The sequence below is a fragment of the Aquarana catesbeiana genome, linkage group LG01, assembly GCF_042186555.1.
Source record: "Aquarana catesbeiana isolate 2022-GZ linkage group LG01, ASM4218655v1, whole genome shotgun sequence".
Classification (NCBI taxonomy): Eukaryota; Metazoa; Chordata; class Amphibia; order Anura; family Ranidae; genus Aquarana; species Aquarana catesbeiana.
Window position 1 is genome coordinate 444908614 of NC_133324.1, and position 13820 is coordinate 444922433.

The 13820-nt window shown below is 43.1% G+C and overlaps 1 protein-coding gene across 7 annotated transcripts in view; it reads left to right on the forward strand.

Moving 5' to 3' along the window:
* Nucleotides 1-13820, forward strand: part of MLLT3 (MLLT3 super elongation complex subunit) — a 401860-nt gene that overhangs the window by 227793 nt on the left and 160247 nt on the right. For 4 of the 7 annotated variants that reach the window (XM_073636372.1, XM_073636333.1, XM_073636344.1 and 1 more), the window contains 2 exons: nt 6368-6427; nt 11529-11672. In XM_073636372.1, the coding sequence (XP_073492473.1) occupies nt 6368-6427; nt 11529-11672 (204 nt within the window). The remainder of the gene's footprint in view (nt 1-6367; nt 6428-11528; nt 11673-13820) is intronic. The other 3 variants (XM_073636353.1, XM_073636362.1, XM_073636380.1) reach the window with 1 other exon arrangement.

Sequence of the window (13820 nt, forward strand, 5' to 3'; positions counted from 1 at the left end):
TGGATTTGATGGACTTGTGTCTTTTTTCTACCTCGCCTACTATGTAGCTATGTAACTGCACCATACACACTTTTTTCACACCTGCCTCTTGGGCCGGGCCTTTTGGCTAGGACCAGAGGAATTTTTATTCCTGGCCGAAGGGCTGGCCATTGTTTTGCACAATGGTCACTTTTCACTTACCTCCACTTCCTTCTTCCCCACTTTCTTTTATTTATTTACCTTGTGTTGTGACTTTTTTGTATTTTTTTTTTTTTTTTGTTTGATGTTACACGTTTGTCACAGTGTGACTGGTAGGGTGTGGGTCCTCAGGCCTACCCTGAAAGTCTTGGGAATGGGTGGACATGGCCTTCTGGCTTGGTTCACCCTCTCTCATGGGGTCTCCCTTCAGGGGAGCCCCACCAAGTACTTGGATGGGTCTGTTTTTGACCTCAGATCTCACATTAAAGAGGTCCTGGCATGCTTTTTTTTCTATTGCAAGGGATGTTTACATTCCTTGTAATAGAAATAAAGTGATCCAAACTTTTTTTTTTTAAAGGGACAGTGTAAAAATAAAAAGTAAAATAAATAAGAAGAAAAAAAAAAAAAGTAAAGCGCCTGTCCCGCCGTGCTCGTGTGCAGAAGCGAACGCGTACGCAAGTCGTGCCTGCATATTTAAACAATATTCAAACCACATGTGAGGTATAGCCGCGATTGTTAGAGCGAGTGCAATAATTCCAGCAAAAGAACTCCTCCTGTAACTCAAAACTGGTAATCTGTAGAAGTTTTAAACTCCGCCTATGGAGTTTATGGATACATTTTGAAGAATGACATGTTGGGTATCAATTTACTCGGTCTAACATTATCTTAAACAATATATAACAAAAATTGGGCTAACTTCACTGTTTTCTTATTTTTTAAATTCAAAAAAGTGTATTTTTTCCAAAAAAATTGCATTTGTAGGACCGCTGCACAAATATGGTGTGACATAGTATTGCAATGACCGCCATTTTATTCTCTAGAGTGTCTGAAAAAAGAATGTTTAGGGGTTATGAGTAATTTTCTAGCAAAAATACCTGATTTTAACTTTTAAACACCAAGTGTAAAAAATAGGCCCAGTCCTTAAGTGGTTAATAAAATACATTTGATAAAAATCAAAAAAATCTTTTTTTTTTTTTTTAAAGTATGATCAATTTTTATCCACCCTGGTTGCCATTGTAATCCAAGACACAAAGTCCTGCTGTATCAAAAGCTTGCTGTAAATCATGTTCTCTTTGTATTGTTTCCTTTGTGTGAAATACCTGGTGTTCCTGCCAGCTCCTCTGCTTTCCTATTGAAAACTGATCACACTAGGCATTAGAGCTCATCCTGGTCAGTGTTTTGGCTGTGCTGGGAACTCAGCCTACTCTGCTCCAATGATCAGACTTCTGCTGATCCGCTCCCCTGCACCGCCATTCCATGGGAAGACCAGTTTGTGTCTCCTCCCCCAGCTCTCTAAGATCTTTATGCAGCTGAAAATAGAGATTATGTGATCACTTAAAAAAAAAGAAAAAAAAGGCCGGGGGGGGGGTGTTAGATTAAATGGAATGGGATATTTTACAAGAAGAAGTTTTACATATACTTTTAAAGGGAACCCATAGAAATAGTGTGGGGACTGGCATCACTTACATTTGCCTCTTAAAATACTGGTTCCCTGGCTATGATGCTGGTGCAATTACTCCAGAAACAAGATTAGAAGAATTGGCTTTACTTTCATATTACTAATCCATATAATTGTCCCAGGTCAGCCTTATAGTAATGCAGTTGGGCAGCATTTCCATGAAGAGGTCAGGAAAGGCAGCTTCTGTATTTTCCACCCTCAGTACAAGTATTTTTTAAACCTAAATTCAGGATTAAATATTTATATTTCATGATATTTGTATAGCATCATCCAGGGGCCCAGCGGCCTTTAGATGGGCCTAACAGAAATGCTGGGATTTATGGTTCTAAGATGTTCTACAAAATACTTAATATGTGCAGGTACCTGGAGGAGCCTCCTAACCCAAAAAAATACCTTTCTACCTCTTATCATAGTCACAGCTACCAGGTATCCAATAAATGGGAATAATACAATATTCTTGTGTGTGCATGTGTGTAAAACTGTAAAATCGCAGTTAGAACTCATTTGTTATATATTTGTTTCCTTTATCTTATCTTAACGTGGTTCGTTATAAAGTCATAAGGTTTTTTTTACCTAAATGCATTCCATGCTTTAGGTAAAAAACCTTTCTTCTATCACCTTCCAGAATGGCACACCTGAGAGATGAGGGCTCCTTCCTACAGGAAACACAATCAATTGACAATTTGTTATAAGTCCCCACCCTTTCCCTTGATCCTCAGTATTGATTGTGTTTCTCCCGAACACAGCAGCATGTTTGTTTTGTTTGAGACCAAATGACTGGGGAGTGTCGGATGGTCCCCTGTTGAGACAGGTTCTAGGGATCCCGAGGAGGGCTGAACTAACCAGCCGGCTTGTTGTTCTCACAGGTCGCCCTCAAGGCTGCACCAGTGCTCTGACCGCAGGGAGTGCGCGTTATCGCTGCAAGTGAAAAAAACGCCACTGCCAGCTGCTCTCTTCCTCATAAAGTTCCTGGGGAAAAGCCATTTTGCATTGGAGGAAGTGCTGCCTCACTCTGGATAAGGTCACAGCCGCCTCACAGGAAGTGAGCTGCGCTGGAGGAGCAGCGCACCCCAGAACTACCTCTAAAATGCTGGGAGAACAGTGTGGAGAGCGGCGTGGGGAAGGAGAGACAGAGCAAGGCGATGAGCAGCAGTCGGATTCCTGTTCCTTTTGTCTTACAGAATCCCCCAGAGGAACCCAGGAGGCCCCAGATAAACAGCCTCTTGCCACAACAGGGCATAGCTCTTCAAAAAAATGTGGGTACTGTAAGGATAAGCCTCTAAAATCCCATTCCAAGCCCTTCTGCTATAATTGTATTAATAAATTAGCAGGGAAAGAGGCTTTGACCTTAATGAAGAAGTTCCTTTCATCTATGCAAGCAGAAATGCTGTCAACAATCAAATCTTTTCATGAAGCGGCCTGACAATCGACAGCCCAGGGCCCTGACCCAGAGGAGCTTGCCCCTAGAGAAGGCCCATCCTCCTAGGAAAGTCTCTCCGGAGGGGTCCAGAGACCCGCAGGGTGACCTCCGCACAGGACAAGATATACAAGGGGCTGAGCCAAGGCTCAATCCAGGGTGTTCCCACTCCACCAGTCACTAAAGGATCTGATCCTACAGGAATGCAGGGAACCTGAAAGGAGAATTGTCAGACAAAAAACCTGGAAGAGGATATTTACCTTTAAAGAGGGTGACGTGGAGACATTTTTTAGGCTCCAAAAACTGGATGCCACTCTGTCTCAAGTCACCAAGCAGTCTGACCTCTCCTTTGAGGAGGCAGGCAGCATGAAGGATCTGATAGACCGTAAATCAGAATCCCTCCTTAGAAAGGCTTGGGATGCAAATACATCAGCCATGGGTCCAGCCTTAGCGGGAGCCTGTGTAACACCTGTCACAGGAATCTGAATCGGATGACATCCTTGACTATCAGTGATAGGAAAAGCCATCGCATATCTTGTAGGTGCCACAGTTGAGTCTGCAAGAGCCTTGGCTAAACAGCCGCATTAATCAACTCAGCTAGAAGAGCTGTCTGGATTAGGGCCTGGGGAGGAGTTGTCACATCAAAGGGTAAACTATGCAGCCTTCCCTTTCAGGTCTTATTGCTGTTTAGTCAGGACCTAGACAATGTCCTGTCTAGATCCTCAGAAAAGGGTAAAAAGTTCCCAGTAAAGCCCAAGAAGGAAAAATGTAAGAAAATTTTTTGTGGCCCTCCTAGGGACAACCGCAGCATAGAGCCAAAAAAGAGCCCAGCAGGAGGTGGGGCAGTGGTAGGGGAAGGCAAAAGAGCAACTTACTGTTTTTCTCCCCCAGAATTGGCGCCAAAGAAACTAAGTGATGCCAAGCTCAGGCTGGGGGGCCGGCTGTCTAACTTTGTCCCACAGTGGGAAAAGATATCAGACATCTGCCAGATCCTGCGAGAAGGTTATTGCCTGTAATTTTCGGCAAAACCCCCCTCTATGATCACCCTCACACATCCCCCCAGGGATGCCCTGAAAAGATCAGCCCTTCTGGATGGTATCCAGGAAGTGGTAGAACAGCAGGTCGTGGTACCTGTAGCAAAAGAACAACAATACCAAGGATTCTACTCCCATGTATTCGTTTTTCGCAAGCCGTCAGGAAAGTATCAGCTTATAGTAAACCTAAGAACCCGAACAAGTTCTTGGAATACAAAAAATTTACGATGGAGAGTATCTACTCTGTACGCAAAAACCTCATGAAGGAGGCCTTCATGACAACACTGGACCTCAAGGTCATCCAACTACAGGGAGCTCAAAGCGATGGGAGAGGCCCTAAAAACCTTTCAAGAAAACATAAACAAGGAGATTCAGGTCAGCTCCGACAACGCCACTGTTGTAGCTTACCTGAATCACCAGGGAGGCACCAGGTTCAGATCCCTCCTGGAATTATCCAAGGAGATTGTGGACTGGGCCGAAGTGAAGGTCCTCTCCACATCAGCTGTCCACATAAAAGGGACAAGCAACACCAAGGTGGACTCCCTCAGCCGTCAGCCGATAAGGCAGGGGGAATAAGAACTAAACCCAGAGGTATTTCAAAACCTGGTGCGGCACTTCGGAAATCCCGAAATACATTTGTTCGCCAACCGACAGAACAGGAAGGTGAAGAGGTATTTCTCAGTTTCCCAAAGGAGGGAGTCAGAAGACTTAGACGCCCTGTCTCAGACCTGGCAGTGCAGGCTGACATACCCCTTCCCACCCCTAGCACTGATTCTGCGGGTCCTTCAGAAGCTCAACCAGTCCCCAGGCCAGCTCCTCCTGATAGCGCCCTGGTGGCCAAGGAGAGCTAGGTTGGCAAGCTTAAGATCCATTGCGGTGGCAGAGGCGTGGAAGCTCCCAAACAGGCCGGATCTTCTCAGGCAGGGTCCAGTACTACACCCAAGGCCGGAATTTTTCCAGATGACGGCCTGGCTAGTGAGCACCAGATCTTAAAGCGTAAGGGCTGCTCAGAGAGAGATAGGTACCCTCGTTCTGAACAGAAAACCAGTGACTAAGAAAATTTACTCAAAAGTTTGGAAGACTTTCTGTTCCTGGGGTATAGAAAAACAGATGACCTCTACCACTGTCCCAGTTACCTTGGAGTTTCTCCAGGACAGAGTAGAAAAGGGCCTAGTGGTTAGCACCTTTCGGGTACAGATCTCAGCACTTTCGGTCTACCTTGATACAAGACTAGCAAAGCAAGACCTCATTAAGCGATTCCTGGAGGCCAGGGAAAGGGTTTCCCCGGTCTCCAAAGGCAATTTCCCACCATGGGACCTGACAAGGGTATTAGAGGCGTTATCTAAACAACCATTTGAACCTATAGAGGAGGTTCATTTTAAGTTTGTAACCTTAAAATTTTCATTTTTGTTAGCATTTACCATGACCAAGAGGTTTGGGGATCTACAAGGGCTGTCCATGAAGGAACCCTTCCTATTGATACAGCCAGATAGTCACCCTCAGGCCAGACCCTTTGTATCTACCAAAGGTAGCATCTTTATTTCTTAAACAATAAATAGGACGCAAGCTATAACATTACCGTCCTTTCGTGATAAACCAAAAAACGAGAAAGAAATTAAATTTCATTGCCTGGTGTCTCCTGGTGTCTCCTTGCCTATTAACAAAAAAAAAAAAAAAAAAGAGTTTAGGAGATCCAATCACCTACTAGTTTTATACGCTGGGCCAAGGAAGGGACTTCAGGCCTCTAAAGTCTCAGTCTCAAGGTGGATCAGTGGAGCTATCTCCCTGACTTATAAGCGTTCTGGGGTCCCAGCACCAGCCAAAGTTAAGGCTCATTCAACCAGGTCACTAGCAACTTCCTGGGCTGAGAAAGCAGGGGCCTCCTGGGAACAAAGCCGCAGATCGGCCACCTGGTCCAGTCAGGATACGTTCCTGAAGCACTACCGTGTGAATATGTTGTCACAGCAAGACTTGGCCTTAGGCCGGAAGGTCCTGCAAGCTGTGGTCACACCCTGATTATCCTCTCGGGTGTCCTGGAAGGTGATAGGAGAAAGCCTACGTTCGACTTACCGGTAACGGTATTTCTATGAACCTTCCAGGACGGCAGGACTATTTCCCACCCTATGGTGGAGGGAAAATGAGTTGAACACTAGGTGGTGAGTACCTATGTGGAGTGATTGTCCTTGTGAACCTGTTCGGGATTACTTTATTACAAACTGGGGATCAAGGGGAAGGGTGGGGACTTATAAAAATCTGTCAATTGATTGTGTTTTACTGTAGGGAGGAGCCCTCATCTCTCAGGCGTGCCGTCCTGGAAGGTTCGTAGAAATACTGTTACCGGTAAGTCTAACGTAGATTTTCAGTGCCTGTTTTGACCCCTCTCCCCCTCCAAATACTTACCCAAGTCCTGTATCGATCCATCATTGTGCTCATCTGCAGGTTTTCTCTCCTCTCTGCTCTCTTACAGGTTTTGATGATAGCAGCAGGAGCCATTGACTCCTGCTGCTGTCAGTCAAATCCAGTGAGGAGGGGCGGGCCCAAGCCATTCTATGTGTGTCAATGGATGCACACAGCCTGGCTCGGGATCAGGCCCACACATATGCCATCATAGGAAGAGGCTTACTATGCTGGCACACACCGAAGAGGAGGAGCCAAGAGCACTGGCGGGGGACCACAGAAGCAAAAGTCATTGCACAGAGTAGGTGAGTATACAGTTTTTTATTTTAGGAAAAAAGAAATAACTTTACAACTGATTTAATTACCTCCCGTCCACCGTATAGACAAATGATGGCGGGTGGGTTGCTCTGTTGTTTTGTGACAACGTCATTTGACGTCACCCCAGTCTCACCGCGCTTGCGTGCCGTGTCACTGGGACACGGCACAACCCCCAATCTTGGTAAAGAGCCGATGACGCAACTCTTTACCCATGTGATCAGTGGTGTACAATCACAGCTGATCACATGTAAACAAGGAAATGCCAGTTGCTGGCTCTCTTTGCCTCGCACAGAGCGTGATCAGTGGCATCTCCTCACAGGGGAGACCTGTACAGATAATCAGGGCACCGAACAGCAGTGCCCTGATTATCAGTGCAGCCACAACAATGCCCAGCAGTGACGCCAATCTATGCCAATCAGTGATGCAAGTCAGTGCTGCCTTTCAGTGCCCATCAATGCCGCTTATCAGTGCTCATTAGTGCCCATCAGTGCTGCATATTAGTGTCTTCTCATCAGTGCCTAAGGATGGCCAGGGCCAGAAGTGCTAAGGGGTGTTTTTCACAAGTAATTTCTCAGCAAAATAAAGCATCGAGACTTGGATAGATTGGGAAGTTTTCTTTGTTTGTTAAAATTGAATTAAGAAGTGTTTTTTGGTTTGTGGTGCAATGTAGTTCCACTTTAACCATGTACTTGTTCATGATAGGATATCACCATAAATAATATAGTTGGCTTTTGAGTAGTAGAATGTGACTTTTTATATGGAAATACTGTAGTTTGGCTTTAAACATAAACGCATTAAAAAAGACTAGCAAAATGCTTTTTATAGTCAGTCTTTAAATTCCAATATTTACTACTCTGCCACAGCAATGCATTTTTAATACATACTTTTGGAGGATGTTCATGATTGCTGTTTGAATGCAGGCTAAATCATAAAGATGGTATGCTACTTGTAGATTAATTTGTCACATTATTCAACAGACTTACTTACAGGTAAGGATTTACTGAAAATTAAAGAATCATTTAATAATTAGAATATTGGTATGCTTTCTTGTTATTAACTATGAATGCTACTGGCATGAAGAGTCAACACGAATGAAAGATCATTTAATACAAAATACTTAGAAATATTACAGTAAAAAATGTTAGCAAATGCAGTTGTCTGACAAGTAAAAATTTGTAGCATAAGCATGTAATTCACTTATTGTCAGGATAGTTGGGGTTCATTATTTTTTTTTTATTATTTGTAACAAGTGCAGCATTTAGAATGAAAAAAATCCCCTATATTGCTCTGTCTCCCCTTAATCTACAAATTCCTTTTTTTTTTCTTTTGCTGCTGTGATCAGAGGTTGGCTACATTTGTTCTCCATGGTCCCACTATATGTAGGAATGTAACCACCTTAATTTGCTCACTCCTAAGATTGACACAGAAGTGTAGGGGGCAAGGGGGAAATTAGTGAGAAATTATTTAGTGAAAAAAAGATTATAGAATCATTAAAGCTGGCCATACATGGATTAAAATTCGGCTGGTTCTGGTTTCGATCCATGTATGGCCATCCCCATTCATGAGAGAGTCAGTCTATCCATTTGACTTCTCATGAACTGGCTTGTTGGTAAATTTTCTCTTGATCAATGCATGCAGCCAATGGGCTGGAGTGCTGATCAGTGTATTCTGATGGCGAGGGAGTCCCTCTGTCAGAACAACTGTGACACAGCGGGGAGGATTCCTGCATCCACATCGAATGTGTGGATGGGGGGAATTTGGTTCAGTTTTTTCATTCAGTCGCCTGGCTGAATGAAAAAAACGTAACCACGCATGACCAGCTTAAGTAACTGATTTGTATGGATTGTTTTTGGAGCATAAGGATATTGTTTAGTGTCCCTTTAATGTCAAAACGATACATGGGAATTTCTTGGTTTCATACAAAGTCCTATGGTCTTTTCAGAGTTTTTAAGTTATACATGTAAAAGAAATTAGCTTGATATGAGTAAACTTATCGGTGTGTGTGTGAATTTCCTTAACCTCTGTTACCCAGCATGTGACCTTTTAATACCTTTTGTGGGACTCTCTAGTCTCAGCAGCTGGAGTCAAGTATTTCTTTCCTAAGTGCTGACTCGGGCTAGTGAACAAAAGAATATTTGATTGGCTTCTAATATTTGTTTTATTACTTTTATAATTTTTCTTCTGTGCTGTCTATTCTATATCTCTTTTGCTGCACTTTTTTTCTGCTGATCGTTTGTGTCTTACAGTGGGTAATATTGAATATTGTGACAGCAGTTATTGGATAGCTATAGGGAGCACAAGTGTGGCAGCAGTGAAATGGCTGTCTCTAATGTCAGTAATCGCTTATGTTACATTATCAGTCTCCAACCACTCCTGAAGCATGCTCAAAGTCTGACGCTTTTCTGTAGAAATACATTACATATTATGTGTGGCCGTTTGGTGGTGTTGGGGGTCACAGTTGAGGAGCCCTATAGCTACTATAGCTATAAATTGCCCACTTCTGCTTTAAACACTTTGATTTTATGTATAGTTTGTACAGTGCCTTAAAAAAGTATTCATACTGCCTTGAAATTTTCCACATTTTGTTATGTTACAACCAAAGTGTCACATAATTGGTAAGTGGAAGGAAAATGATAAATGGTTTTCAAAATTTTTTACAAATACATATCTGAAAAGAGTTCAATGCTTTGTAGAGCCACTTTTCACTGCAATTACAGCTGCAAGTCTTTCTGGGATGTCTCTTCAAGTTTTGCACATCTAGAGAGTGACATTTTTTGCCCATTCTTTTTTTCAAAATAGTTTAAACTCTGTCAGATTGGATGGAGGATGTCTGTGAACAGCAATTTTTAAGTCTTGCCACAGATTCTCAATTGGATTTAGGTCTGCACTTTGACTGAGCCATTCTAACACATGAATATGCTTTGATAAACCATTCCATTGTAGCTCTGGCTGTATGTTTAGGATCGTTGTCCTGCTGGAAGGTGAACCTCTGCCCCAATCTCAGGTCTTTTGAAGACTCTAACAGGTTTTCTTGTAAGATTGCCCTGTATTTAGCTCTGTCCATCTTCCCATCAATTCTGACCAACGTTCCTGTCAATGCTGAAGAAAAGCTGCCACCACCATGTTTCACGGTGGGGATGGTGTGTTTAGGGTGATGTGCAGTGTTAGTTTTCCACTATATAACATTTTGCTTTTATGACAAAAAGTAAAATTTTGGTCTCATCTGACCAGAGCACCTTCTTCCACATGTTTGCTGTGTCCCCCGCATGGCTTCTTGCAAACTGCAAACTGGACTTCTAATGCCTTTCTTTCAACAATAAAGGCCAGATTTGTTGAGTGCATGACTAATAGTTGTCCTGTGGACAGATTCTCCCACATGAGCTGTGTATCTGTAGCTCCTCCAGAGTTACCATGAGCCTCTTGGCTGCTTCTCTGATTAATGCTCTCCTTGCCTGGCCTGTCAGTTTAGGTGGATGGCCATGTCTTGGTAGGTTGGCAGTTGTGCCATACTCTTTCCATTTTCGAATGATGGATGGAACAGTGCTCAGTTAGATGTTCATAGCTTGGGATATTTTTTTATAACCTAAACCTGCTTTAAACTTCCCCACAACTTTATCCCAGACCTCTCTGGTGTGTTCCTTGGCCTTCATGATGCTGTTTGTTCACTACGGTTCTCTAACAAACCTCCTGAGGGCTTCACAGAACAGCTGTATTTATACTGAGATTAAAGAGGAACTGCAGTCTGCTCACATAATTTGTAATTAAAAACATCTTTGCCATTCTGAAGCTTCCCTCCAACCACTTTGCATATTTTATATTTCCTGTGATTCTATACTTGCCAAATATGCTGCAGAAGTCTCCCTCCACGGAGTCTGGCTGCAACCATTTTAACTGTGGGCAGCTAAAGCTGCTGCCTGTTCACTTTCTGGATTTATGCAGACACACAGAGGCACACCTCCAGCTCTGCAGCTCTCATTAGCCCTATTATGACTCATCCCCCCTCCCTTCCTGGCAAACTCTCACTAGAGTGAGAGATAGAGATGTGCATGTTACCAGACAAGAAACAGGAAGTGGGCTGTATAAGGTATTTACTGGCAGAAAAAAAAGTTTTACTATCCAAAGTTAAAACAACAAGGGCAGAGGATTTAATATATGGAAAGTTGAAAAAATGACTGAAGGTCCGCTTTAAATTACATACGGCGGATTATTAATTAGGTGATTTCTGAAGGCAATTGGTTCCACTAGATTTTAGTTAGGGGTATCAAAATAAAGGGGGCTGAATACAAATGCATTCCACACTTTTCACACATTTATTTGCAAAATATTTTGAAAACCATTTATCGTTTTCCTTCCACTTCACAATTAGACCAACACAAAGTGGCACATATCGCATAAAATCCCAATAAAATACATTTACATTTTTGTTGTAACATGACAAATTTTGGAAAATTGCAAGGGGTATGAATACTTTTTCAAGGCACTGTAATTATATTTGTACAGCAGAATATTTTCTTATTTTCTACTCCTCACAAAGTAAGTCTATAGTTGAAATGTTAAGCAGAGGGACGGAATGTTTGCTGTGAAACAGAGATCTCTAGTGGTTAGGATTTATACATATTCTTTATTTTTATGGATGACTGAATTATCAGTAACAGAAATCAAAAAAGACAAAAAATATATATATATACTTTCTTCCTGACTATATTTTTGCCTTTCCTTCTTGTAGGAAGAACCTAGGAAAGTGCGATTTGACTACGACTTGTTTCTGCACCTTGAAGGTCATCCGCCTGTAAACCACCTACGCTGTGAAAAACTCACCTTTAACAACCCCACTGAGGAGTTTAGAAGGAAACTGCTTAAAGCCGGAGGGGTGAGACTTGTAGTTATGTTATCGTATACAATACTTTGCATTCATAACACCCTAAATTAAGATGTGCTTGTCCAGAACAGGAACCACAAAAAATATCCCAGTGCAAGCTCTAAGGACTAATGGTAAATTGAGAACTAGCTCTTAAAGTGTCCACTGTTGCGGAGCAGCTATGGACGTTCCTTATTTGTTTTTGTTTGAACTCCTTCCAACTTTGGCACCAAATCCTTTTTGAGTAGTTGTACAGAACAGGATAGTGCAGCTTAATGATGTGTGTGATAAAGCTCTGTTTATTCCATTTTAATGCTTGTTGCCATGATGTTGTTTTTCAGACTGTGGAATATCCATTGAAAGAAGTATCTTTAAATTCCAAATGAAGCTTTTGTATTTATTGCTGCAGCGCTGTAAGGTTGCATATACAGTAATATGCTCCTTTTTTTAACCTTCCTTTGTGCTGCAGCAAGGGTCACACTACCCTGTGCTGGTAGCAGCTGGAGAGCTAGACTGCTGCTGACAAACAACTCAGTTTCCTGGGTCTCTAGTAGTCTTATATGCCCAGTGCTCCAATCAACAGCGCTAGCTGCCTTTTTTTTCCTAATATGTTCCCAGGACTGTGTAAAGCAAGAAGAAATACAGCTTTTGCAGCAGTGCTCATTTTCTCCCCAGTGCCATCTCCTGTGGTCTAACTGTTCTGTGGTCCAGTGCCAGGCCTTTGTGGGTTGAATACATCATTCAACCCATGTACCTTGTTCCTTGAGCTCAGGTGTCATGATTCTGATCCCAGAGGGATTCTCATCATGGTGCCTCACACTCAATGTGCAATGCTGCAGAGAATATTGCTGACCTCATTCCTTTAGCGATGTTCTTTGCATTATCAAGGACCACCCATCACTGGCCAAGAGGAGGAGAGGACATTGCGTGGTTGATTTACTAAAGGCAAATAGCCTGTGCAATTTGCCAGGGAATTTGCCCCAGAGCTTAGTGGATGAGACGAAGCTCTGCTGACTTCCATCATCCTAACATGTGCAAGCAAAAATGTTTTGGGCATTGGTGCAAAGTCAAGTTACACCACATTCACTAAGCTCTCGGGAAAATTACCTTGCAAAATGAACAACATATTCACTTTAAGTAAATTAACTCCTGTGTGTCAAGTGACCAGACAGAAGGTCTGAAATCAAACTTATCTGGCAATAGCCAGGGCTGCTGTGCGTCACCAGGGTTGTAGGATTGTATACAAGTTGTGAATATGTTGTGGGGGACAATTCGTTTCCGAATGATGTTCTAGGCCTCAAGGCTAATTCATTAGGATATACCATATATACTCGCGTATAAGCCGACCCACCTAATTTTACCACAAAAAACTGGGAAAACTTATTGACTCGAGTATAAGCCTAGGGTGGGAAATGCAGCAGCTACTGTAAGTGGAAAAGAGGGTCAACAATGCCCAATTGCATGCCTCATTGTGCCATCTGCATTCCCCGCTGTGCCGTCTGCATTCCCCGCTGTGCCGTCTGCATGCCCCGCTGTGCCATCTGCATGCCCCGCTGTGCCATCTGCATGCCCCCCTGTGCCATCTGCATGCCCCCCTGTGCCATCTGCATGCCCCCCTGTGCCATCTGCATGCCCCCCTGTGCCATCTGCATGCCCCACTGTGCCATCTCCCTGCCTCACTGTGTCCATCTGCAGCCTCATGTACTTGATCTCCCGGCGCTGTGACATGCAGTCAGTCTAGTCGGCGGCCGTGCGGTGTAACAAAGCCCCGCCTCCTCCTCGTGACGGAACACTGATTCAGTTTCCCAGCAGTGAGTCAGTGTTCCGCCTATCACGGACGAAGAGAAGGCAGGGCTTTGTTACACCGCACGGCCACCAGCTAGACTGCATGAGGCTACAGATGGGCACAGTGACTTGAGTATAAGCCGAGGGGGCTTTTTCAGCACAAAAAAATATGCTGGAAAAACTTGGCTTATTCTCAAGTATATACGGTAATCTAGTTTTATGTGTTTTCTATTACACATTTAATTTATAAGATATTTATAAGATATTATAACCCAGAAGAGATAAAAGGAACCAAAATGCCTCCACTAAAGCAGTGTGTAACACGGAAGAAGCTTTTTATAACAGCAGGTATGCACATGTCTATCACATAATAGG